The sequence below is a fragment of the Hakea prostrata genome, chromosome 4 (genome assembly GCF_041222555.1).
Source record: "Hakea prostrata isolate BN-2017 chromosome 4, UWA_Hpros_2, whole genome shotgun sequence".
In the NCBI taxonomy this organism is placed as follows: Eukaryota; Viridiplantae; Streptophyta; class Magnoliopsida; order Proteales; family Proteaceae; genus Hakea; species Hakea prostrata.
Window position 1 is genome coordinate 54,790,310 of NC_142603.1, and position 27,758 is coordinate 54,818,067.

General features: G+C 36.8%; 1 protein-coding gene and 2 non-coding genes across 3 annotated transcripts in view; 1 reads left to right on the plus strand and 2 right to left on the minus strand.

Annotated features, from left to right (window-relative positions):
• Positions 1 to 3,416: 3,416 nt before the first annotated feature.
• On the minus strand, positions 3,417 to 3,606 carry LOC149019707 (small nucleolar RNA snoR127). Its single transcript, XR_016173285.1, has one exon. It is a non-coding gene; the product is annotated as a small nucleolar RNA snoR127 (small nucleolar RNA).
• Positions 3,607 to 9,020: 5,414 nt separating this feature from the next.
• On the plus strand, positions 9,021 to 9,092 carry TRNAE-UUC (transfer RNA glutamic acid (anticodon UUC)). Its single transcript has one exon. It is a non-coding gene; the product is annotated as a tRNA-Glu (tRNA).
• A 94-nt stretch (positions 9,093 to 9,186) lies between these two features.
• Positions 9,187 to 27,758, minus strand: part of PMS1 (DNA mismatch repair protein) — a 35,856-nt gene continuing 17,284 nt past the window's right edge. The window contains exons 7-11 of the mRNA XM_089153681.1: positions 27,571 to 27,644; positions 19,775 to 19,840; positions 10,955 to 11,058; positions 10,315 to 10,496; positions 9,187 to 9,474 (exon numbers count right to left, since the gene is read on the minus strand). Of these exons, the coding sequence (XP_089009807.1) occupies positions 9,358 to 9,474; positions 10,315 to 10,496; positions 10,955 to 11,058; positions 19,775 to 19,840; positions 27,571 to 27,644 (543 nt within the window). The 3' untranslated portion in view covers positions 9,187 to 9,357. The remainder of the gene's footprint in view (positions 9,475 to 10,314; positions 10,497 to 10,954; positions 11,059 to 19,774; positions 19,841 to 27,570; positions 27,645 to 27,758) is intronic.

Consider the following 27,758-nt stretch of genomic DNA (forward strand, 5'->3'; position numbering starts at 1 on the left):
AAGGACATGAAATAGAACTTAACTATAAATAACCAAACCAAAATGCATTCCTGCACCCTATTTCATATTTGTAGATAAGTCAGTCATATAGAACAAACACCCACCATCCTTTCTACCAAAATGCATTCTTGCACCCTTCACATCTACAGTTGATTGAACACCCAACGCCTCCCTAAAAGAGAAGCTAACATATTTGAGTCCGATGACACACCAATATGATTTTATGAAGTTACTGGTACTGGATGGGAGACACTACAGCAGCAACATATCAGAAGGTGACTTAGGGAAGAAACACTACTTGTTTAGAGTGCAAGCAATGATTTTGTCAGTTACTAATGTACTAGGGATGCTGAGACATATACAACATTTATATCTTAGAAGGTGACAAACCTATTGAGTGAAGATTGTTGGTAAAGCAAAGTTTTTGAGCTCTCTACAGTCTACAGGTAACAGAGCGCACACAAATAGTCTGGAATGATGAAAATTCATGTGTAAATGCAGAAGGCTAAATATAGCTGACTGCAAACAGTTGGGAAAAGTCTCAATTAATGAAGTAAAATTAGCCCCATCATACCTATTTTTCCCCGGTGAAGTGTAACCTACTCCAGTTTCGTCCAACCAATTCTGCAAAGGCCTATACCAAATACAGCAGTAAATACTCCTACACATCACTAGTAGAGAGATTTGATACTCAAGAAATTGTCCTACATGGTTAAATAAACATATCTACAAAACAATTATTCTCATAGCCACCTGATGGATCAGCTGCGCACTATAGCTGCACAGCCACAGAACAAATGTTAAATGTAGAAGATGCATTCAAATGTCCAACTTGATCAATGAGTAAAATTTCAGCAAAGATACAGCCAGCATAGACACTGAAGAAAGTGTAAACAGACTGCCTTTTTTCTCCAGAAAATGACAATAACGGAAAATACAGAATAAACAGGAGCTGAAATTCTCCAACAATAAGAAAAAACATAGTATGTGACAGCACTCAACAGCAGGATTAAGTGAACAGATAAATTTTCCGTGGCAAGAAAAAAAGAATAATCAGTATTAATCAAAACCTAGCCCTCAATTGTCCAATATTCCCTACTCAGACTCCATGAGAAAGAAGAAAAAAAACACAAAATAAATCAACTCATCAAGGAAACGAAGAGAGCAACAAAGATAGAAGATAAAAAAAAATCAGCCATAAATGACAAGTTATGAACAAAGAAAAACTTGAATACTAAATAAAGCTTGCCTGAATTGCAGTTAGGGCAACGAACTGCTCAAGCTTGGGAGTGAGTTTATGCAGAGCTTCCTCTGATACAAATCAGCAACAACAAAACACTAAACAGGAGACTAAAGCAAGGACAAGACGAGAGAGGATCACATAGCTTTTCATACCTTCACAGCTTCGCAGGTATGATTGAGCGAGACTGAAGCAAGAACCTTCACAGGTTCATAAAGAGAGACAAGCAGCTTCTCTTCATTGGATCGAGTGAGGATGAGCAGCTTCTCTTCATGGGAGAAAGATGAAGAGGTAATGAAGAATTTAACTTTCAAGTTTGGGGTTTCAACATGGGAATATGTTCTGATGTCAAAAATATAGAAATGAATCACAGCTGGGATCTGCCTTTTTAAGATTACTCAAAACTGAGCCTAAATGGCAGACCATTTCAAAAATGAAAAAGAAACACAAGAAACAGACCGGATTACTGATACATGATTTGCGCCACAAACAAAAAAGAAACAGGAATGTTACCACACAACCCCAAAATTGCTAGCTTTGATAAAAACAAGCCATAAATGGAACAATCACAGCTGGGATCCATTGCAGAAACTCAGTGTGTACCATATACAATCTCAAAAACTTTATTAGGAAAGAAAAAAGAACCAACTAATCAGACCATCCCTCCAAGCCATGTCTGGAACCCTTAACAGCATTAAAGGGGAAAAAAATCCGTTCCACTAATGCAGTAATTTTTACACCCACCATTTCGCTCACGTGGTTTGTATAAATGGGCCCGCCTGCATTTTAGAAGTGGCACATATAATGGGACTACCTGCATCGTAGAAGTGGCAACAAACTCACTGAAGTTGCCTAATACCTCCACAGCTTATCAGCCACAGCAACCAGTCATGAAAATCACACCATTTAGATCTGAATGAAAGTGACACCCTAAAACTGGAAATTACCAGATTTCACTGATGAACCTAGACTCATGCCGCCGTAAATTGGCCCACGAAGGTCAACTAAACCAATAAGCGAGTTCCCTCATGCACATAGTGTAGTGGGTCCCACTGCACGGACCATCAGAAAGTCCACCTATTGGCAATGGCAACATGACCTCTTGAACCAAATCCATGCTGGTCTGCAAGTGGACCGCTCATTCACATTGCACAACCTCAGCTTAAAGATAACCTCCACTAGCCGAAAGGCTTTTTAGATTACGCAATATAAGTCGGCCAAAATTTGTTCTGTACTCCCCACAAAAATGTACAAATAAAAGTCAAGCGGCTAAAATGTTTAACCACATGAATTAAAAAAAGTGCTCATGTTTATACCACATCATAAAGAAACAAGGAACCACTCAAATAATCACTACAAAGAAACAAGGAAGCACTCACATTAGTTATCACTTTATTATAAAGCAGTTGAGAAGATTCAACATTTATCATTACTCCTCCTTGAGTAAAGGCTGATAATCCCCACGAGGGCATATCCGGCTATTATACAGCAAGCAGCTCTTCTAAATATGTCAATCTATCTGCCACGTAAAATAAGTCTTGCCACTCAAATTAGGAGCACACATCTCCACATCATCATCCAATGAAAGATTTAATTATAAGTCCACTTGGACTTCACCACATGCCAGTGTAGTACTGCTATTGACAGGTAAATTGTCAATTAAAATCATTTTGTTCAATAGTTTGGGACAAAGTCAAATGCATTAATCAGTTTAGCACAAAAGCCTACTCTTTGAACAAGAGCAATAATATGCAAGCATCAAGAGGTTACTTCTATGCTGGCTAACCAGAACTTGGGTTGTTTGTTCTAATGAAAGGCACAAAATATCCTGATAGCAACCATCAAGAGGCATCCCAGAAGTGAGACAATTCCCAAAGTGATCCAGATTAATAATTGATGAAGAAATCATTAATTCAAAATCTTCGTCTTACAGATGATTTCCAGCAGAATGAAGCAGACACATTGCATGGAAATGCATAAATACTTACTCACTGGATACCATTTACTTGGCTTTGAAGCTTTGCAATTGTCACTGACTGAACTGCCAATAATGTCATATGCTTTCCCTACATATAATAAATAGGTCAACCAACTGATAAGCTAGAACAATTGAAACACAGCATATAGGTCTAATCTGGTTACGAATGGGTCATCGGTATACCATAAGAATGTTATGTCCGGTCAGCAAGCAACCAATCCCGATGTTATCATCAGATGTGCACTTCACCAGAAGCTTTCCATCTATTCTCAGTCAAGAGCTGGCAAAGACAACATGATTGCCTGCACCAAAGCCACTTGCTAAGGCGAACGGAAAACTGCCTCCACGAGCACACTTTGTCTGATTTGGCTAAAGTACATCATCCCGGAGAGGTTTGTGTATGCATCATAGACTCAGAGAACAGCTTTCAGAATGTTCTGAAATGTTTCTGTAATGCATGTCTTTGATGTAAATATGATGTTGCAATACATACACTTTCATATTAAGAGTGTAAACAGCAGGGTATCGGTGATTTGGTATGTTACAGAAAATCAAAATCTAAAACTGAAAGTACTGTACTGTTTTCATATCTACATTGCATACCGACGGCACAGGATGGTTTCGGTACAAAAATGGTACAAGTAAGATATTAAACAGCACGTTGTGGTTTTGGTATGTAAACAGTATGATACAGTATATATCATCGGTAAAAAACCTGAAACCAGTACCGATACTGTACCAAAACAGATACCGACTTTGAAAACAATACTGGACCTTTTTTTTTGAATGGGTACAGTATGGTTTCATATGGTCAGGTTTAAGTACCAGATCAACACCCTTAATTTGTATAATTTCAATATTGTTAATTCATTTGAATAAGCAGTAGTAGAGCAAGCAAAACAGTCTCACTTATATATGCCAGATGGTAACTAATAATGCTCAAAATTAATAAGACAGCAAAGTCCCACCATTCCCCATTTTGCCAACAATGGTTTTCATCCTGTTAAAGGGCATATTTGGAATAAGAGAAAAAAGAAAAAGAAAAAAAGAAAAGAGAGTGGCACTAGCGATAGAGGTTGTTTGAGTTTGGTTAGAACCCTAGATTAGGTCCCCTATTTTGATTGTGTTGGTGTCAAATCATCCGAGATTGTAGACCACACCAAGCTGGATTGTTCCGGTCCGAATTGGTTGAATCCTTGTTAAACCTGCAAATGATCTAAAAAAGAACGTTAGAAATGGAGCCGATCAGCTTGATTGGCGAAATCTGAGCTGAAAAAGATCTAGAGTTCCTAAGAACCCTAAGTTCAAAAGGCTCAAAGGCAGGAAAGTTGCAGGCGAACTGAAAAGGATCTTGAGTTCCTGAGAACCCTAAGTTCAAAAGACACAAGGAGGAAAAGTTGCAGGCTGGTTTCTATAATTCGAGAGTGTCGTACCTCTGTGATTGCCTTCTTCCTATTTATAGGCTCCAACTTCTGTTTATATCTCACTTGGACCGTTGGATGCTTATCTCCTAATCGATGATCATGCTTTGCTTTCAGCATAATGTGTGGTTTGACCCACCTTATACTTAGACTGCCGGCAGATTCGGCACGAACTGGTAGTAGGTGGTTTACCCACAACAAGAACCCCCAAGCCTGCTGACCAAATTAACCCTTGTTTAGACTCTTGATAGGAGGCTTAGACCATACTCCCTTGGAAGGAGATGTTTGTACATGTGAAGCCAACGGGTTCGCCAAGGAGAAGTGCAGAACCTTGCTTTGAAGAGCTCCACGTATTGGATGATCACAGCCTAGCATTTATGAGAAGCGTGTAAAAACTAACAAAGAAGAACTTTGCTAGACGGCTGAAAGTAATGAAGGGGCTAAGCACGTTCCCAACACAAGAAAAGATCAAGATCCAAATGATCCCAAAGCAAAAAATAACGCAATTAATGATCGGTTCCCAAGGAATGTCAAACGATAATAAACAATAAACTATGTAATCCACATAAGCTCGAAAGTGGGATTTAATCTAATAACTCATCTCAGAACAAATTCAAATGAACTCTCTTGACTAGAGATGAACTCAGAGTAAGTTTAAACGAGTCTTGTGGAAGATTTGTCATACAGAATCAAGAGTATGGTCTAAGCCTCCTAACCAAAGTCTAAACTAGGGTTAACTTGATCAACAAGCTTAGGCCCTCGTGTTGTGGGTAAACCACCCACTACCGGTTCGTATCGAGTCAGTCGGCGCTCTACGTACAAGGTGGGGTCAAACCACACATTACATTAAGAGTGAATCATGATCATCGATTAGGAGATAAGCATTTGACGGTCCAAGTGAGATCTAAACAAAAGTTGGAGCCTATAAATAGGAAGAAAGCGATCACAAAGGTGCGACACTCAAATTATAGAAACCAACCTACAACTTTCCTACCTTTGAGGATTTTGAACTTAGGGTTCTCAGGAACTCTAGATCTTTTCAGCTCAGATTTAACTGATTTGACCGTCGAAGACAGATCTCCGATCAAGCTAATCGGCTCCGTTTCTAACATTCTTCTTCAAATCATTTGCAAGCTTAACAAGGATTCAACCAGTGCTGACTAGAACAATCCAACTTGGTGCGGTCTACAATCTCGAAAGATTTGACACCAACAAAATGTAATTCTACAAACTTTATCTATAAATAAGCATCTTTCTTGAAGGATCTCACAATGAAAGTGAAACTTCAATCATCCATCTCTCAACTTCTCTTCTTCTTCTCCAACTATCTTTGTTTACAGTTTACATGGCATCAGAGCAGCAGGACTAAAGATTGTACAAATCTTATGTGCTAAACTCTGAGATTTTTTTCCTCCTCTTCTCTTTTTCTTCTCTCTCTCTCTCTCTCTCTCTGAAGCAGCAGCCTTGCTGGTTTTTGGTGTAGTTTCAGATGAAGGATGAGACACTGATTCAATACAACACATAATCATGTCTCTGAAGTGAGGGAAACTCTTTTATCGGGCATGTGATTTTACAAAAATCTCTCAAGACTGTTAAAAATCGTGGATTTAGTAGTTGTTAAAGACTGATTTTGTGGGGATTGATCAGACCTAGTTTTTTAGTATTGTTTGATCTAAACCTGCTGTAGGAAATTGTTCTTGACATCCTATGCTGGTACTCTCTTTTCTGGACTAATCCATTCAATTATTTGGGGACTATTGCTGCTAAGGTTCTCCATTAGGTCTGAACCTTATTAATTGTGGAAGTTATATTGCCACTATATACTATTCAGAATTTTTTTTCCTTTTGAAATTTGGTGTCTGCATCAGTTTGTTTTGGATCTTGTTCCTCTTTGGGATCCGCTGGTTTCCTAGAAGCTTATTTGGTGTATCTATTATTTTTTGGGTGATTAAGTTTTCTGTGAGAAGTCGTTTTCTTGAAGATTGAGATTTCTTTATGGGGGAAACTGAGTCCATACCTAATAAAAGTACCATGACTGAAAAAAAATTCTCATCCTCCCATCGGTTGACTGAAGAAATTACGAGCATCAAATTTTCACCAGTGAAGAGCTATAGTAAAAGTAGTTCCCACTGTACAAGGACAATTAGATCACTTGACCAAATCAGCCCCTAAAGGTGATGAGAACTGGCCAGATGTTTAACTCTATGGAAGCTGATGTTGTTAACCTTGTAACCCACTTGCAGACGGTTAGGGAGCTATGGGAATATTTAAATATGATGTACTCTGGTCAGAACAATCTATCTAGAATATATGAAATATCACAGGAGTTTTATCGAGTAGATAGAACAGGTAGAGATATTACTCAGTATTTTGCAGACTTCAAAAGAATGTATGAAGAGTTAAATTCAATTCTACCTATTTCCTCCGATGTAAAAGCAATGCAAAAACAAAGATAACAATTTGATGTGATGAGCTTCTTAGGAGGCATTGGAAAAGAGTATGATGGTGTTCAAGCCCAGATTCTTGGCAGACATCAGGTTTCCACCCAAACTGACACATTTTCTAGAGTATTACGGGTTACCAAACAAAGCTCTCACACCACTACAGATAGATCTGCACTTGCCCCTGTTTCTCGCAGATAAATGCTTAATCCAAGTATCACGATTTACCAAATCTCCACCGTAGGTCTTCACATTCTTCAGCTCCACCAACTATCCTAACGAAAACCCACCGAAAATAACGACCCATGCTCAGAAACACTCCCACCGTAATACTTTATTAGAGGGAATATCGTATATAATGAAGAAAAAACCACAAATGGGAATCCATGTAGAAGGGGAAAAACAAAACTCTTACCATAAGATTATGGCCCTGTCTCGTCTTAAGCAAAGAGAGAGGGAACTGCAACGATAGTGACTGAATCATTAAAGAAAATATCCAAAAGAAATCAAAATGGACTAGCAAGGGTGATAAGGTATACGTGAAACAGCTACAAGATCAGAGAACAACATACCATCTTCAACACGAAAACAGAACCAGAAAGAAGAACTTGCGGTCATAAGAGCAGGACTGGAAAAAGGAAAAGAGATTTTGATCCTACAAAATACTGAGATATCAAACCCTAGTTTCACTATAAACCCATGGCTTCTGCCTTTGCACTCCCACCTCGTCTAGGGTTCAGAATCTTCTTTTAATCGAGCGGCTGCATTAAAAGATCATCTGTTGTATCTGAAGATTCTGAACTTGGTCTCTACATTTTTATCCTTATTTTATTATTATAAAAGGTATTTTGTCCTTAGGCCAGACACTACTGGATTTTAATTTTATATTTTATCGCCGTGGTATTTTGTCTTTTTTTAGGCCTCCAGAACCCTTCAATTTTTGTTTTCTCTTGAGACCCCAAAACTACTTAGCAACACTAGGAGTCTAGGACCCATTTGGTTGTTGCCTCTGCTTAATTTTTTTTCATCACATAACAAAAATGCATAAATAGAAGAGGTTGCCATCTTCCTTGGAGGAGACAATGAAATATAGGTAGAAGATTAACCAAAGTCTAAAAAGAACTCATGGCAGAAGAAGTTCAAGCTTTACTATAAGCATCAAATGAGACAAATAAAATCTCATACATCTTCATCCTTTGCTTTGCTCTGTGCTCACATCACTACATGCCTCCTATTTATGTTAATTTGTATTCTTCTCTTTATTTTTATTTTATTATTAAATATTATTTTCTCTTTTAATCTTTTCATTAGAAAAAAGTAAAGTAAAATTTATTGAACATATTATTTGTATTATGGTAGTCTACTTTGAGTTAACCCCATATTCATGACTTATAGATTTCAAATGCAATATTGTATCAATCGTTAATGTGAGTACTGTAGTTGAAATTTGATAACCACAGTTACATGACACATCCATTTAAGTGACATCTCATGCATGCTCCCGATAGTGTTAGTGCAGATCATGTTATCTAAATTTAATTTTGTGAGGGAAATCATTGCCAGCTTGTGCAGCTCTATATTAATTAGTGCAAGGAGCAATGAACACAAACAATGCATCTAATATGGTATAGGGGAATCATTTTGCCTTTCATGTAGTTATACACAAAGTTCACATACCTTGAGAGTCTTTTATTTTAGAACGGTTACTTTGCACGAGTGAAGGTACACGTACAAATGAGAAGCAACCACTTGTGCCATTTTTATGATTGAAAAGGTGAAGAAAGTATACAAAAGACAAAAGAGAAATATGAATAAGGGTAATAGTATCATTTTCTTTATTGATAATTTTAGGATAAATCTGCTGACAAATCTTTAAAATGAAATGATAACAATATGAGTATTAAATATTATCTTTCTTGTACTAACAGTAGCAACAACAATCCATTGTCGTCCAGTGGTTAGGATATCTGGCTTTCACCCAGGAGACCCGGGTTCAATTCCCGGCAATGGAATTATTATATTTTTTATTTGGCTACTTCAAAACTTCATTGCATTCAATAGTTTCTCTGAAATAATTGGATGTACCAGGGACGAAACTTGATTAGGGAATTAAGTGTGTTTTTGAATGCCCCATTTGAAGGCTACATCAAGTGATTTTACAATTTTGTCAACTGAAAAAGAAAAAGATTTACAAGGAACAATTGACTAAGCTATATCTGAAACACAAAGGGGAATTTTGTTAGCAAGGAAGCAAAAGTGCATATGTGCCTTCAGAAGTTAATCACTTTGATCTGAAACTTCGCGTACGGTAGTCAGGTCTACCAAGTGCCGCATGGTTGGCCTACCATGTGGGCAATTCCAAGGAGATTTCAGGCCAGACAAATGCTCAAGTATCTGAAAACAACAAAAATATGGAATTAGCTCCTGATAGTATTTGTCTCTTGCAACTGAATAAAAATGAAATTCCAAGCATTTTTATACTGAACCAACAGAAACATCAAAGTGACTGGGTACTCTTGACCTCAGGCCAAATATAAATCACCAACCAACAAACTGCTCAATACAACCGTCACTGGTTGTTGCAACTCTGGCTCATCAAACAAAATATGCATGAGCATCATTTGGACTCAACAGCAAGACAACAGGTTAAATTGCAGAACTAGTCTTAAAACTCTACTATCTGCTGTATAAAGTGCGCAAGATGGCCAAATTGGATTGATATTAACCAAGCACTGCATTAATTGGGTTAACCACCCATCCTTGTTTAAAGTATTGTAACAATGTGACTGGGTGAAAAATGGAGCCCTCTGGGTTATCTCTCTAGTAACTATTTGCAGCAACAGGATTATTTAGGAACAAAGAATGTGTTTTATTTTTTCCTTTTCTGTTTAACCCTGCTTATTTGAGTGTGAAGCCTAATATGACAATATAAAATCTACTACGCCAATGAGAAACAATCTTGGAACGTCATGGTACAAGAGAGGAATGCATTAACGAAGCAAATTTAAAAAAGGAGAGAGGCAAAAAGGAGTAGGGGGAAAAAGCATGTTGTTACCACTGTTTATCCCAAAAGCACAACAAAAGAGGGCATATTACACAATAAAAACCTCTTGTGCTCACCAGGGATCGAACTCTTGACCTCCTGACTCTGGTAACATGTTACTGCTTAGCCCAGATTTTGCAGCGATTAGGGGTCAGAACAATATATATCAACAAACAAAACATGTTAACTACCTTTTTCATCTCATTTCGCCCCAGTGGATCTCCAATCATAACAGATGAACGGCAAGCACGCGATGCCAGCATAGCACGGACCCTTGATGGACAAAGAGAACTTGAAGTGTTCATTTTGTAGCTACCAATCATTGAGCACTCTCCTTGGCCATCAGCAAGGGTAGATATGAGCTCCTTAATATCTGTTTTGAGAAAGGAAGCAGATTAGAGTGTGGTCATCTCATTCATCTGCAAACATATGTAAGAGGAGCTTTTTTACTTTTCTTGGGAGTTAATTACATAAAATCAAGATTAACTATTTAATAGAAATGATGAGCTCCACATCTTTATCTAGTATCTTTACTACACATCCATGATGAAGAGTCATGGATTTTGCTTCTTCCAATCAATGGCCCATATGTTCAACCACTCAAAAGAAAGCTTAGAGTCCACTCTATCTCGTCACTTGGAAATGAAATACGAGTACATTCAATAAACTCTGCACTGCTCCAAAGAATTTGCTCATAGATGGAGAAGGTATTGATCTATGTAGTTTATTTATTTATTTCCTAGACAAACACAAACAGCTTCCTTGGTACAATTCCTACTAGTAAAGAATATTCAAATATAACGAATTCAAAATTTGTAAAACAGGTATTACCTTCAGCTCCAAAAGTTATATTTTTACTGAAGGGCACAGCTTTTAATTTAAAATGGCAGCCAGTAGGAGCATGTACGTCCTCTTCCAAAGTGAATCCATTTTTCCTGACGATACAAAGACCAGAACGCTCAGTAAACTTCAAAAAAATCCGAACGACAAACCAACAAGAGAGTAAAACAAGAGATTAAAAGAAAGTGGGAGAGGAAAAGACCCTTTGAAAAGGATATCGAGAGGAAAAATTGAAACATGAATCGTTTCTCTACGACTTGATGCCCCCCCCCCCAAAAAAAACCTACACTAAGTGTAATGCCCCGCATCTTTTTCTAGTATTATTTTATTATGGTGGGCGAACGTGTCATTGTGATCGAGGTCAGACATCGTTTGTGGGTCCCACAATAGTGGAATTAGACTGAACCGAAAGCGAAGAAATGATCAGCGTAAATTTCTGGACCTAGAGGTATGAATATTAGCACCTGAAAGTGGGCCCTGCATAAGATATTACAGCGGGCCCACAAGCCCAGATCTAAGCCCATTAGTTATTTAATTAAATATATTTTATATGTACAATATATATATGTCTTATATATATTATATATATATATATATATATATATATATTTATATGATTAACCGACTTAAGAGACCGACTTAAGAAATGGTAAGCTTGCTGTTGCGTGGTGGAGAAGCAAGAGAAGAAGTAGTAGAGATAAGGAGTTAAGAGTGAGTCTTATGAAAAGAGAGAGAGGAAGCTAAGCATGCGTGTAGTAGAGGAGGAGGAGGAGTTAAGAGGTAAGAGAAGAGTGGAGTGAAGAGTAAAGAAGTTGCAGAAGAGGAGAAAGAATTTTACCTATACGTGGAAGTGAAGTGAAGGCAAGAAAATCAGAGGGAATAACGTAGAGAAGAGAGAGGAAGTAGAGGAGGAAAGAGCAAAGAAAGAGAAAGCAAAGTACTTGCAGTTGCAGTTGCAGAATGCATACAGGAAGAGAGAGAAGAAGAATAGAAGAAAGGAGAGAGAAAGAATGAGGAATGAATAATAAAAGAGAAAGAGAAAGTGGGGTGAGGTCATTAAATGAGAAAGAGGGTAGAGTTGGAAGATTAATGGGATTTGTTACTTGTGTGTGAGGTGAGTTGAGTTGAGAGAACAGAGAAGAAGATAGAAACAAAAGAAGAGGAGCCATTAAAGGCCTTAGAGGAGAACGTGGAGAAGAGGAGAGAGAAGGAGTGGAAGTAAGTAATTAGAGGAGAGAAATGAGAGGAGAGAAGGAGTGGAAGTAAGTAATTAGAGGAGAGAAATGAGAGAAATAGAGAAACTGGAGGGAAGCCATTAAAGGAAGAGGAGAGAGAAGGAGTGGGGAGAAGAGGAGAGAGAAGGAGTGGAGACAGAAGAGGAAGACAAGAGGAGAGAGAGAAGAAAAACCGTAGGGAGGAGAGAGAAAAGAGGAGAAAGAAAGGAGGAGAGAGAAAATAATATAAAAAGGGAAAAATTCCCTATTGCTCCTGCGTTTTCGTAATTGCCGTTGATCGATCGAGATGCAGGGAGAGCGGATTATGATGGAACCAAGGTCAGGACACGCACGGAACAGGTAAGTAATATTGAACAACCTATGTATGATAAGTGGGTATTTTCCTTTAATAGATATGTAGCATGCACATGATAACATAAAGTCTATTTTATTCATTCATTGATGCAATATATGGAAGGTGCATGATATATGTATGTTTGTGTATTGAACAAAATGCCTGGATTGGATGACAGCCTAATGATTTGACCGAACTGCTTGACTTGGAATGCTAATAGTATTCTTGAACTGTCATCATGAATTTGAAAGGATGTTTATGCATGTTAAATGTAAATTATCATGCTCTCATATGTAAATGATGAAATGTCACAAACTGTGTTCAAATGAGATTGAATGATGCTTATGCTTATCAAATATGGAATTGTCATGCTCTCATATTTAAATGATTGAATTACATGAATTGTGTTCAGATGAGACTGAATGATGACTGTTTTGAAAAATGTTCATGGAAATATGCAGAGCATGGTAAGGCAATTTTAAGAAAGAGTAAAAGAATAAAATGTTAAAGGCTTCTGTAAGACCTGGTACTTATGTACCCAAATGGGAGGGCATGAAGCGGCTTCTGTAAGTCCTGGGAGGGCATGAAGCAAGACTGAAAAGTGAAAAGAAAAGAAAGGAAATAAAAGAAATAAAGAAAGGAATAAAATGTAATGGCTTCTGTAAGTCCTGGTACTTATGTACCCAAATGGGAGGGCATGAAGCGAGACTGAAAAGTGGAAAGATATACTAGACTGATGATGGCCTCCTGTAGAGAACACCTGGCCTTGAGCCAAGAGACTGATGCCACTTGTGTGGTTGAGACTGATGCCACTTGTGTGGTTTTGACTGATGCCACTTGTGTGGTTGAGACTGATGCCACTTGTGTGGTTGAGACTGATGCCACTTGTGTGGTTTAGACTGATGGTGCTCTCTCTACAGGTAGCGCTTAGGTCTAGTTTAATGAAAAAGGAAAAAGGAAAAGGAAAAGAAAAGGAAAAAGGAACATGAAAATGATAAAGGAAAAGAAGAAAAGAAAGGAAAGTTTGGAATGTATGATGGTATATGATTTTGATGTGATAATTGATGCATAATGAATTGCTTGACTTACTTACATGGTTGTCTTTATTGCTTACTGGGCCGCAAAGCTCATTATTGTAAATGTTGACAGGTACTTAGATTCATGATAAAGGCAAGGTGTTGCCATCTGTCAATGCCTTTAAAGTTGAAGATGTAATCTCATTCATTTCATTACGTTTGATGTTTGTATAACTGGACAGTGAATGTATATATTTCTTTGAGACTGTATGTATTGATCTAGACACTGTTGAAAGGTCAAATGTAAATATAACCGGACTTTAGACTGCGTACATATATATGTTTATGAGTCAAATTATCAGACAGGTTGTTTGTTTGTTCTAAAGAATGTTTAGTCTGGTTTTAGTAGTTAAAAACAGGTTTCTTTTAAGGAATGAACTGTCACGTGCCCTAGTGGGGTCGTGACACTAAGCATGGGTGAAATAACATATAGTTTCCCCCTCTTTTGTTGGGTGGGGAGTTGAATTAGTTTGCCATCATGTGAAATAACAGAAGTTCATTGTAAAATGAACCACAAGAGAAATGACAACAAGTCACATCTCATCAACTTCTACGCGAAGTGGTCAGTTCACTTTATCGATTTTCATACTTGAATTGTTTGAAGGCAACTCCTGTATAGATTCATAAAGAAATTCACACATTTTTAAAGGCCATTGCCTTTACAATGAATACTTACATTTGCATGAATTAAAAATTAGCATAGGAATACCCAAAGTACAACAAGATGGTTGCAAGGCTTTACACCATTTTACTTTGGACCTTCTCCTATTCACATATGAAACAACTTTCCCTCAATAAGGCAATGGATGTTATTCACTAATTGATCATTAAGGAGAATTCAGGTAACTGAAATGGTATGACATCAACCAATCATGATGGAGGACATTTGGTCGGAGAAGAAAGTTCAGCCAAAAAGATAGTACGCAGACATTTTCTACTGTAAAGAAGAAAATGGAAAAAGAATTTCAGTAATCAATTCAGTGTAGGATAAAAGTGTACTTGAAACTCAGCCACGTTTCAATCATCGAATTATCACTTTTGTATTTTTGGGTCTACTTCTCTTTTGATAATTTTTTTCAATAAAAAGAACTCCTAAAATGTGTTACTAAATATGTTAACCTGATCAGTATTTTGACTTTGAAAGGTGAGACATGAAAGAGACCATTATAAGAAGTGATCATATCTGCTTATTAATACTGGTTAAGACTACTTCTCAATATTATAATTATCATAAATTCGTGAATGCATACAAAAGTAGATAGACAGAAAGAATAAGTGACAAAGTATATTCATCCAAAAAAAAGTGACAAAGTACTAAATAAATCAAGACTATGAACTAAAACAAACGCAGGACAGAACCACAGTAATCCAAGTTTAAGAAATAGAAGAATTATATAGAGAAGGGCCAAAAACTCAATAATCAGCCAGCCAATGGGACCTAAAAGCTACCTGAACAGTGGTCTATTCCTGCTGTAGTAGCGAAACAGAGCAACAAGGGTGAACAGAAAATAGAAACCAAGATGAACACTGAGAGAGAAAAATGAACAACTTAGATCGGCAATCTAAACAAACCACTGACTCAATTAGATGGAAAGTATATTAGGAGGGAACACACAGTCCAAAGTTGAGCCTGAAGAGGGGGATGAAGGTACCATTACAGCAGCACCAATGGGAAGACAACAGGAGGATAATCAGGACTGTTGTCAGATGTGTCTCGGTCTGACAGCAATTGTTGAAATAATATAGACAACTTTGTTAGCAATAGCATGCAGGGTTGATGTGCAACTTCAGTCTTCAAACAGCAATCCTAATGGCATGGCAGTGAACATCTCTCACGACAGCAAGGGCAGGGAAAATAAAAGAAGGAACGGGAAATGGAAGATATGACTGGCCACAGCACCAAAGCCTATGGGAGCTTCACCCATACCAACCTATACTTCACCATCTAGGATCGCTGCTGGTTCAGAAGAAGTCCATCACCAAAACTGCAGGGATATCTTCCCCACTTATACATGTAAATTTTAGCACCACAACAGTAAGTGTTGGTAGCTATCAACTTAATAAAAGTGAAACTGTTGAGAAGATGTAGTAGCTATCACCAAAAGAAAGAAATAACATCAAAATAGAGACTCCTAACTCTTAAGTTGTTTATGGTTCAGCAAGACAGAAACTAAATAACATCAAAACATGGCAGCAATATGGGCCCACGGAATTTGTCAAGATATTTGCTCCAATGTTGGAGATCAATGACCACATGAGGAGAAAATACGGGCTCAACTATGGACTTTGGTATGATGAAGTGAACACCTAGATGGACTTAAATACTATGGTCCCAAGTATGGACAGAAGAAAACTTAAGCCAATGGCCTAATGTGGGCTGGTTATAACTTATAACTCAAGTCAATGAGCCAAAACAGGGCTGGCTGAGCTGGCCTTTCTTCATTCATACAAGGGCCAGTAGAGAGAGAATGCAACTCATTATAACAAAAGTTGAAATATTCAGGTAGTTAAGTTACTCAATGAAGCCAATCTAGAAAGGCTCCCATTAAAAATCATTACTTAGCAGTCTTAATGACATGGAATGTTCTTTCACACTATTAAGAAAGTAACACGTAACTCTGAGTGGCCGTATACACCCTCCCACCTGCACTGCTTTTTAAATCTTTTTCTCTCCTACAATATACAACACTGAACAATGAGAAAGGGTATAGATAATGCCAACCAAGGTTCGGAAACTCGTCTTGACTTACATCAATTAGGTCAAGATTCAGAAATCTTGATCTCGAAGATATAGTGTTTGTCTTTCCTGGGTTTCAGATTGGTGTTTAGTCGATTTGATTGGCATGGTTGGCTATGAAACTTAGTGCACATTTGGTAATGCTTCTATTCATTGTTTCTAGACTATTGCTGTGCTAGTGGAATAAAATAAAATAAAAAAAAGGGAATTTTATCTTGCACCGAAACAAGATTTTGTAAACACCAATAACCCTGTTTCATCGATTTCCAAAAATGCTCATTTTTTTGTGTGAGAAAAAGTTGACTTCAAACAAAACACTTATTCCCAATTCTATAAAAACCCCAATCAGAGGAGAGAAGAGCGACCACCCTGCAACTCTGCATCATTTTCCACCTCTGTCTCTGCCTCTGAAAACAGTTTTGGAACAGATTTACCAAAACCCATTTTTAAGGTTCAAATTATTTTTTTCCATTCTTTTTTTTTTTTTTTTTTTCTTTTTGGGCAGAAACTGAAGAAATTGTTTTAGGAGGAAAAAACATGTGTTTCAGAACAGAAGCATTACCAAACGCAGACTAAGGTAACATTGTTCTAACACTAAGACACATACTAAAGCTTTCAAAAATCTTTTGATTGAATTTACACAACAAAATGTAAAAAAAAGCGATCACTCAGCCACTCAGCCCATAAGGCATTATATGGTGTACAAGGCATTGCCTAGAGACACAAAGCGTACACATTTTTGCATACACAAAACAGTGGGCCATCGATGCTTTTAACTATGCTCCCCTCCCAAAAAGAAAAGCTCTCCCGTTAAAAGAAATCACTAGTCAAAGTCTAACAGTCTAGAATGTTATTCAGCTTTATTGAATAATTACATTCAGGCACAAGAATGACCCTTCTCCTTTCCCACAAACACCGCCAATGCCCTCCCCCACCCCCCCAACCCCAAAAAAAAAAAAAAAAAAAAAAAGAAGAAAAAGAACAATTTAAAAAAAAAATTATAAATCCCAAAGAACCATCACATAGTACTTAAAAAAAGCAACCACTCAGTGCATAAGGCATCATATGGTGTACAAGGCATTGCCTTGGTGTTACCTAGAGACAACAAAGCTTACATTTTCTTTGCATCCACAAAAAGTGAGCCATTGCCATCCTAAAATGCCTTTTGCCAAGGATGCCTAGGCAGTCTCTCTAACTATGCTCCCCTCCCAAAGAGAAAAGCTCTCCCATTAAAAGAAATCACTAGGCAAACTCAAACAATCTAGAGTGTTATTCAGCACAATTAAAAAACTACATTCAGCCAAAAGAATGTTCCCTTCCATGTCCCACAAGGGCACAAACCTCCCCCCCCCCCAACTCAAAAGAAAAAATATTTTATCAGAAAAGCCATTGGATAGTACAGTAATATATCTGTAATGTGCATTGACATATTCTCAGATTCTAGGAAAAGTACCATTGATTTAGCCATAATGTATAAGTCCGGTGGTCTATATAGGTCTACAATGTTATTTACACAAGATAAGCGAATATATATCATACTACTACATAAAAAGCACAAACTCAAAAGAAACGGCTACATTTCCATTTCCTTTAAAAGCTCTGGATCATTCAATTTGTATACATTAATAAGTAACAAGTAATGCCCAAAATTGTAATTTTGTTTCATAATATAATAATAGTGATAAACATTAATTGCAATCCCATTTACTAAGAACTCATAATTAACCACTTTCTTCTCATTTGATTTTAGTTTCAAATTTGAGTTTCAAATTTGAGGTTCAAATTTTAAGATACGTTACAACCACAAAATCTTATTTCTCTTAATTCTAGGTTAAATACTGAATATATGTTAATTATATGTTAATCAATTTTGGTAATCCATAAATGCTTCTAGATATGTTTTTTCTATTTCTTCCTATCATATTTCATTAATTAGTCATTTCTTTGCTCCACCTTAATTGTAGGAGATTTAAGTAATGCACTTGCATATTACTATAGAAAGTAACCAGAAAAAAATCTCATTTTCCTTAATTCGAGGTTCAAAAATGAATATATGTTAGTTGACTCTGGTAACCCTGAAATGCTTCTTGATACTTAATTTTTATCATATTAATTAATTAGTTTTTCTCTCTCCTAGACCTCAATTACAGGGAGACAAGTTGACGCACTTGCACACTACTATGGAAGAGAAAAAACAAACAATCTGGTATTTCAACCAAAAACAAAAAAGCAAATGAACACCAAAAAAACCGTATAAATTTATTACAGAGTCCTACTATCCTATTAATCTAATACTACAATAATAATTCTAACATAACTTTAATCCAAGTAATTGCAAAATTATAACTCTATTATTCAATTAGTTCTAATATAATACTAGTAGTAATACTTCAAAACTGTAATTCATAATTAAAAACATGTCCGTACGTGCATCCACACTTGTGAATTTACTAGTGTGTGTGCAAGCTTGTGTATTTATTCATATGTAATAGACTAATAGTACGGCATAGCACTTGTTTATAACTGCTTTGCCATAAGAGAGAATAATACAATCTTATTTTAAAGGGACTTGACTATCTAATGACACCCCTATAGGTGTATTTAGAAAGTATATCCTTTTGACTGCTACTTATCTTATTCCCAAGATTTCTTTTAACTGGCAGTAAAAATTGTAATCTTAAACTAAGCTTAAAGTGTATCCTGTCGGGCTTTTTGAGTCTGATTGTGAAATGAGAAATCCCCCCTCACTGAAAAAATGAGTGTTATTTACAAGGACAGAAAATAAAGTGACAAGTTATTTGACACCTTAGAGGGTGTCAATAAGTAATCCTTCTTTTAAGGTTACAAGCAATCACAAGTACCACAAAAACCAGGTATGAAGGATCAAATCTTAAAATCAGGTATTCTCAAGTTTGTACAGAAATGTATGTGGAGAAAACAATTAGTCACTATATAAGGGTGGGGCACATCACTCGCTTACAACAAGCTAGCAGCATGCACCAATTGGGATCCCAGGATGAGGGGGCAGAGGTGTGTGTTGTTACACAGGAAATGGGGAGAAAGACAGACATACAGATAAGCTACCAATGAAAGACCTGAATAGAATACAACAACAACCAGTTCAGCATTAGAAACTCTCTTTTCTTAAGAGATGTTTTCAACAGAAAATTCTACACCGATACTGGTGTTTTCACCATCATAAAAGACAGTGACTGCCTATATAAAGGTTTTACCGACTACCATAAAAAAAAAAACAGCAATATCTCGTAGAAAATTTTAAAAAATGGTTAACCAGGTTAACGGTATTTGAATCCATTAATTGGAAAAGCATACAGTAATGATATATCTCAGAAGTGTTAACAGTACAAATGCTGCTTCTAGAAACACGGGGGGGGGGGGGGGGGGAACACAATAAAAATTAATGTCCACCTGATTATATTCATATGCATTGAGACTATAACTTCTTCTTCCGGAGATAGCTCCAACCTCATTGGCCTATAATGAAACTTCAAATAATCAGAAAATAAAATTAGACAAAAAAGAAGAAAAGTAATTGCACAAAGGGGCGAAAAAGGAGAACAGATCAGATAAAATCGGAGATTGAATGCCCCATCACCGGTTTAATAGGGGTCAATGCATGCTTCAAAGTTATTGCCGAATTATGAATACCAGCAAATACCACTATAATCTAATACGTAACAGTAAAGGCCACTGGCCTCTTTGTAAATTTTCATAATTTGAAGAAACCTTTAACAAATATACACTGACAATTTTGGTTTCAATTTGAATGGAGGATCCTTCGTAACATGGACCCGTCCAAAGTCTCAAATGTGTGAAGTTCATAACGTTATCAATCATTTATCTTATTAATTGTATATGCCTTAAACATATCCTAACATTCCACAGAAAACAGGAAGAATTGATTTTCTAAGAAGCTTTAATTGAAGCTAGCATGCCATCCTAATTTTGATACACCTTGCGCCTCCATTCCAAGCAACTTTTTTCCCCTTTTGTGTGGACACATAGTGGACAGCAGAATTGAGCTCAAGACCTCTAATGTGCAGTGTTGGTCCTTGAAAAACTGAGCTACCCTGTCACAGTCTGTGTGTAAGCTCTTAGACTTAAGAAATTGGGGATCTAAGAAGGTTACGGAGAGAAGAAGAAGATGAAGAATAGGTCAGGAGTATAATTCTCTGCATATGGTCTATTCCGTAGTCAACACTTATATACTGTAGTTCTACTACACTGCTAATAGCGCAATACAAGTCTTCTAGACTATTCTTATTTAACACTATAGTCCGTCAGATGGGCTGGGAGTGTCCTAATCTGTATGGGCCTGGTCAAGGCTGGCTGAGTCTCTAGGCTAACACCTGGATGGGCCATTTCATTCACTAGATTGACATTGGGCGGTGGGTCTATGACAGAGCTACCCCCTCGGGATATCTCAAGATTAAACAAGCTATCTACTTTTCGTCTTTATAATTCATAATGTTTGTTATCAGCCAAAATGATCCTTTGTCTTCCAGCGAGTATCAAAAATCATGAGTCTATAATTCTCATGCATTCAATTTTGTCTAGGTGACACTCATAAGAGAACAAGGAGTTCTCGTTAATAAGTTCAACACCTTCAAAGAACAAAAATATTAAACTCAAAATCAGACAGAAATATCCTTCCTGCTAGTATGCATGATGGCCCAGGAAGTACTGATGCTCTTATAAAAAGAACAAACAAATGGTCCTAATCCATACATCTTTTGCGATTGAATTGAGACTAAAGATAACACAAATATAACCAACGAATAAATAAAAAGCAGGAAAAAAATGCAAACTATAAATAAATAAATAAATGGGAAGTGATTTGAGTGTTAGCTCTAGATCGAAGGAAAGGGAGTATAATTAAAATGACTTTGACCGTGGACCCTTTGCCGTAGCTTACAGTCCACCGATCGGGGGAACGGATATTAGAAAAAAAAGGCAGAAAGGAAATAATCAAAGCAATAAAAGGAAAAGGGAAGCCTTAACCAAAGAGAGGCACGACTTTAGGCATCTCTAATCAAGGACCCAGGGGAAGGGAGAACAATAAATAAATGTTGAAAGTAAATTGCAGAAAGTAAATAACAAAGCAATATAAAAGGAAAAATGAAACCTTAACCAAAAAGAGGCACGACTATAGGCATCTTTGATCAAGGGCCCAGGGGAAAGGAGAACAATAAATAAATGCTGAAAGTAAATCTTAAATTAAGAATATGGAGGGGTAGATAGAAGCAGGAATGGAGGGGGGAGAGAAGATTATTGAAGAAGGTTACTTACTTGCATCTTTGAACTTCAAATAATAAAAAAGACTTGAACGAACGATTCGAATCTCAACCAACCCTAATAACCAGATCTAGAATGATCTAGATCTACAATTGCTAGACCCAGAGAAAAACAAATCCTCAAACTTGAAACTTGAACTTGAAATTGCATTACATAAATAAATCAAACCTAAACATTCAATCTAGAAATAAGAATCTCACAAAAGCAATTAAAGAAAACTAGAGAAAGCCTAAATTAACTAAAGAGAAAAGAAAATGTGGTACTCCTAAGCTCTTAAACATGTTCTCCCTTGATGGAGTATGCTCTCTTTTTATAGAGTTTACATGGGATATGAATCTTAACAAAGTTTGAATCAAACTCAAAGTTCTTATCTGACTCAACCAATTAGGGTTTTGGCATACTAATCGGACTGACTTAGAGAGATCAAATGCACAATTCCACCGTGGATTTGAGGATCAAGAAGTCGTGAAGCTCTCCTCCAAAAATCAACTCAATTGGACACCGGATGACCGTTCGATGAAGGGCTTGATCGAAATTGGACAGAGACATTCAAAAACGGGATTTTTCCCTCTTCCTTCTCTGCATAGGATTCTTTTTGCTCTTTTTCCTTCTTTGATCAAATCCCAAATAGTAAATAAAATATTAAAGCATATAAGGACTCTTTCTGTCCATTAGGACTTTCTCAATAATATCTCTGTAGATTTGATTGATAATTTCTAATCTCAACCGTAGATAAAAATTTGCTTCTTTATCTCTAAAATATTTTGGAGTTGGCCCATAATCACATCTCTAGCCCATCATGCTCCAGATCAGGCCCATTTTCGCACTTGAGAATCTGAACGGACCTCTTGACGTGTAAAATTGCATGTTTCATAACCAAAACTCCAAATATTTGCTTAAATCTTGAAAAGTCCTAAAATTTGCAAAAACAACATAAAACCCAAGGTAGCTCCACTCTAAGTGTGTAAAATGCATGTTTTATGCCATAAGATTTCACACATAAATGTGCTCATCAGGAGTTATCGGAGTTTTAGTAAAACTTGGGTTTAGGGTTCCTAGAGGTTGAAGATGAAGTGCAGGAATTTTCAAAACCTAACTGAGGAAGGCTTAATTGAGGAACTAAGAGAAGAGATGGGGTGTAGGGAAAGGTGCAATCCTTTTGGGAGTGGAAAGGGTGGATTGGGGATGGGGATCTAAGAGTTTAGACGGGAGGGGTTTTGCTCCTGCCACAGAGAAGATGGGGGGATGGGGAAGCTTGCAGGTGGTAGGGAAGGAGGGAAGGGCTGGGGTAGGTTGTACTTATTTGGGAATGGAAGGGAACTGCTGGAGTTGAAGAAACCATGCAGGGAATTGAAGAAACAGCAGAAATCACACACTTCATGGCTGCTGCAGGCTTCATCAAAGGAAAGCCACGACTCCTTTTCCTCCAATCTCTCACTTAATTTTATTAATCAATTCAACTTGCTAATTACAAAGAATGAAGGCTTATTTATATCCTCCAAAAAGAAAACACACTAGAACCAACTTGGTTTCAAACTTGCAATCTAATTCTAATTAAGACTCCTACTTTATTGATGACTCTGACTCTGACAAGGATTCTATCATATCTCACTCTAAAAGGATCCAATTTGGAGTCTAAGAGTTGATATGGAATCCCTAGAAGAAGTAGATGAAACTAGCGGACTCCTTCACAACTTACGAATCCTACTCTAATAAGGACTTTTCAATAACTTACATAATAATGACTCAAATTTTAAAACAAAAGTAGACCTAGGGTCCTACTAACAAGCTGGACCTAATGACACCCTAACTTGGACTCCACAAATTTTACCAAATTTGAACAAAATGCCCCTGGTGGGTTAGGGGCCGTACGGGTTTGGGGGAGTAACCCTAGGCCCTGTGCTGTTCCTAGAAATGATTTACATTAGTTAGGCAACCACAAAGTGTCTACTTCCTTCCCATAAAAGGCCTGGATTTTCTAGAGTCAGACTTAACCTAAACCCACTAGGGCTAATCCTGAACAGATTGGCTTTTTGGGCTTTTAATTGCTTTAGGAAGCATAATTCTATAATATTTTGTTTCCAATTTAGATAGGCTTGAATGGAAGCTTAGGATGGTTGACATTTTTGTTTTTCCTTAAATTCTAATGTAATGGACAGAAGTAGGAAGTTTTAATATCATTAATGAAGCATAGCTTTATAGCATAGCATGGACGTTATTGATTGGTCTTTCAATTGCCGGTTCTATATTCCTTATGGCTTTCTTGCTGTTCTCAACAACTGGTTCCAGGTCATTGTTCCATCTTCAAAAGTATATTATTCTGCATTTGCATTGCACTCACCACTACTCTCTTCAGAGTGTCATCTAAGCTGGGGAAAGATAGATTATTGCATTTCCTTCTACTTTTGACCTGAGTTTAGGGTTTGTTCACAAACGGATGGGAAAACTTGATTCTGGAATTCCAGTTGGAAGAAGTCTTTACCAAGAACACAATTTTGTTCACAGGTCTTCAAATGAACCACTGCCTAGATCTATTTCAATGATTTTTAATATTGTTATTGTTAGAAAACAAGCATTAAATAATCAAAACAACAGCTGAACTAGAACAAAGAAAAGAGAGAAGAAGAAGAAGAGAAGAGAGATGAGGAACCAGTAGAAGAGGCATGTGATTCTTGCTTAAGAGTCTAGAATCACAGAGCCCTTTTATTTATAGCTTCTAATGAATCTAATACAACTTGAGAGACAAGTAATTGTCCTATAGAAAAAGGAAACAAAATATTATAGCTTTAGTAACTTCCTAACTCCTAAAATAGAAAGTTCTGAAAATAGAAACTACCACCAAAATAGAAACTATACTTTCTAAAAATTCCCAAAACTTATGTAGCAAGACTCCCACATTAGAATAGAAAATATAATAAAAACAATAGCATAATACTGTTCACGTGAACAGTAACACAGATTTTACTGTTCACGTGAACAGTACCGTGAACAATAAAAACAGATTTTTTACTGTTCACATGAATAGTGTCGTGAACAATAAATAGCCCAAGTGTATATACTTCAACACTCCCCCTCAAGCTGGAGTGTACACAAAGAAAACTTCAGCTTGCACAATAAGAATAAACTTGAAAAGTAGCACCAATCTTGAATCGTGTAGCAATGGCAGATGTCGATAAACACTGAGAAAACTTCACCCAGGAGATAATCAACACCAACTTATAAAAAAAAACTTTAATTCTTCATGTCAATAGAACCATCCAATATTGAGAACAATCGACAATGTTGAAGATGAACAAAGTCCATAAGTATAGCAGGATCAAAGACACTATCCATATAATGCCGGTAGTAGGGAGAAATATCCACACTAGATCTTCAAAATTGTAACTCCAAAGTCCATATAAATGCTTCACAAGAACGCAAGTAGTAGGTAAGCAAAAAGCATTATCCACGTAATGCTGGTAGTAGGAAGAAATATCCACGCTAAATCTTCAAAATTGCAACTCCAATCTCCATATAAAAGCTTCACAAGAAGGCAAGTAACATGTAAAGTATGGGTAGGTAAAAGGCAATATTGATTACTATGGACCAAGTAGGTAGGTAAAAGACAGCATAGGTTACTGTGAACCAAGTAAGTAAGGTAGTATGAGTTACTACGGACCAAGTAGGTAGGTAAAAGACAATATGAGTTACTGTGGACCAAGTAGGTAAGGTAAAAGCAGTATGGGTTACTGTGGACCAAGTAGGTAAGGTAAAAGACAGTATGAGTTACTGTGGACCAAATAGATAAGGTAAAAGACATTATGGGTTACTGCGGACCAAGTAGGTAAGGTAAAAGACAAGATGGGTTATCTGCGGACCAAGTAGGTAAGGTAAAAGACAGTATAAGTTACCATGCGGACCAAGTAGGTAAGGTAGTATGGGTTACTACGGATCAAGTAGTTAGGTAAAGGACAATATAGGTAAAGACATGTAATGATATTGTTGTAGAATGCCATAAGTTGAGGACAAAGATCTTCACAAATAATATCCATCAGCACATCTTGAGTAGATATAGAATAAGGTACCATTCTCCCCCTCACGTGTAGCATTACACGTGGACAATTAATGATGAGCAGTGTATTATTCACCGATAAAGTTGATCAAGCAGCAGAAAATCATCTCACAGGACAAAGTCTTGTGCACCAAGGGGAAAAAAAAATTCTGGACCACCGCTAACCCTTAGGCAGGAGCAAATTAGATCAGGAAAAAAATAATATATTGAACCAGCTTGGAATCTCAAAATTGCAGTAGTCGTTGCAGCAATCCACTCGGAAGAAGTGCAATAACAGTTGTTGCAGTAGCAGATAATATCAGATCTCGGACCATAGCAACAAACTTTTACTAGATTTGAAACTCTTAACAGATCTCGATATGAAGGAAAAATAGTCCTCTAAGTCTTTGTAGAAGTATTAGATAAAAAGAAGGCTAAACATGATTCTGAAATAAACAACAGAAGAAGTAGTAAAGCAAGAAGGTAGCAGCAGAATTTTTTAGAAGAGAGAAATTCAATGAAACAGGGGGTACTAGTATACGACTTGCAACTAAACTTATAGCACAAACAATGGAAGACAATACTTAGGTCTTGCAATCCGAATTATGGGCATATCTTTGCAAGAATCAAGAGGAATCCCAAGACATCAGTATAGTGCAGATTGAACTTCAGATTTGCACACAAAAAAAAGGGTAGTAGCAGCCTCAATTGAATCAAATAGGTAGACATATCCCCAGAAAGCTTAGGGCCTTTTTGTAGTATTAATACATAGATACTTGGTGCTTCAAAAGTTAAAGAAGAAGGACAGCCATGCACAATTACTGCAGCAAAGGTTGTGGCTACCCTAGATAAGAAAAAGGAAAAAGAAAAAAAAAAATTGGGCAGCCAAGAGAGAGAAAACAGTTCCTAAGTTGATTAAACTTACTCTAATGCCATGTTAGAAAACAAGCATTAAATAATCAAAACAACAGCTAAACTAGAACAAAGAAAAGAGAGATGAGGAACCAATAGAAGAGGCATGTGATTCTTGCTTAAGAGTCTAGAATCACAGAGCCCTTTTATTTATAGCTTCTAATGAATCTAATACAACTTGAGAGACAAGTAATTGTCCTATAGAAAAAGGAAACAAAATATTACAGCTTTAGTAACTTCCTAACTCCTAAAATAAAAAGTTCTGAAAATAGAAACTACCACCAAAATAGAAACTATACTTTCTAAAAACTCCCAAAACTTATGTAGCAAGACTCCCACATTAGAAATAGAAATTATAATTAAAACCAATAGCATAATACTGTTCACGTGAACAGTAAAATCTGTGTTATTGTTCACGTGAACAGTAAATAGCCCAAGTGTATATACTTCAACAGTTATCTATGGAATATGTATCTGATACAATTGGTTGCCTTTTGGTCCCTAAAACCTCAGGTAGATTGGTTGAATATTTTCTTATATTTGAAAAGAAAGCTCCATTGTTCTGATTGAGAGGTTGAAGATGCTGAACCACAGAAACCTCCTTTTCCAAGTTACATTCTTCTTTCCCCATTGTTCATTTGTAAATTCCTCATTAGCAAGTGATATCTCCCACTCAATCCTAGTGCTAGTTTACATGTTCTTAACAGGTAGAACATTAACATATTTACACTTCTTGGTTAGCTTTATTACTTGAAGGATTGTCATAACTTTTGTCAATGTTCTTTGTTTGTGGGGCCTAAGGCGACCAAATTAGGCTTTACAAAACCCCAGCTTGCATAAATAGGTGATCTTGTAGATCAGCCGTCAACAATTGTGCAATATATAAAAACAAAACCCAACATCTCATGTTAAAAAAAATTAAAAAATGGAGAGAATATAATATATGCCCAATACACTAGTTACTTACTGAAGTAAAGGTTGTTGATTCAAGATGGTTGACTGAGACAGTCGCTCATAATTGTATTTCTCATCTGCAGCATGCTGACCAAAGAAGCACCCAACTTCAGCTTTTTATTGAAAGTAGATAACTAGATAGTCTTTTCAGTGAACACAAGGAAAGGTACAGTGGAATTCACATAGAAACACAATTAAAGA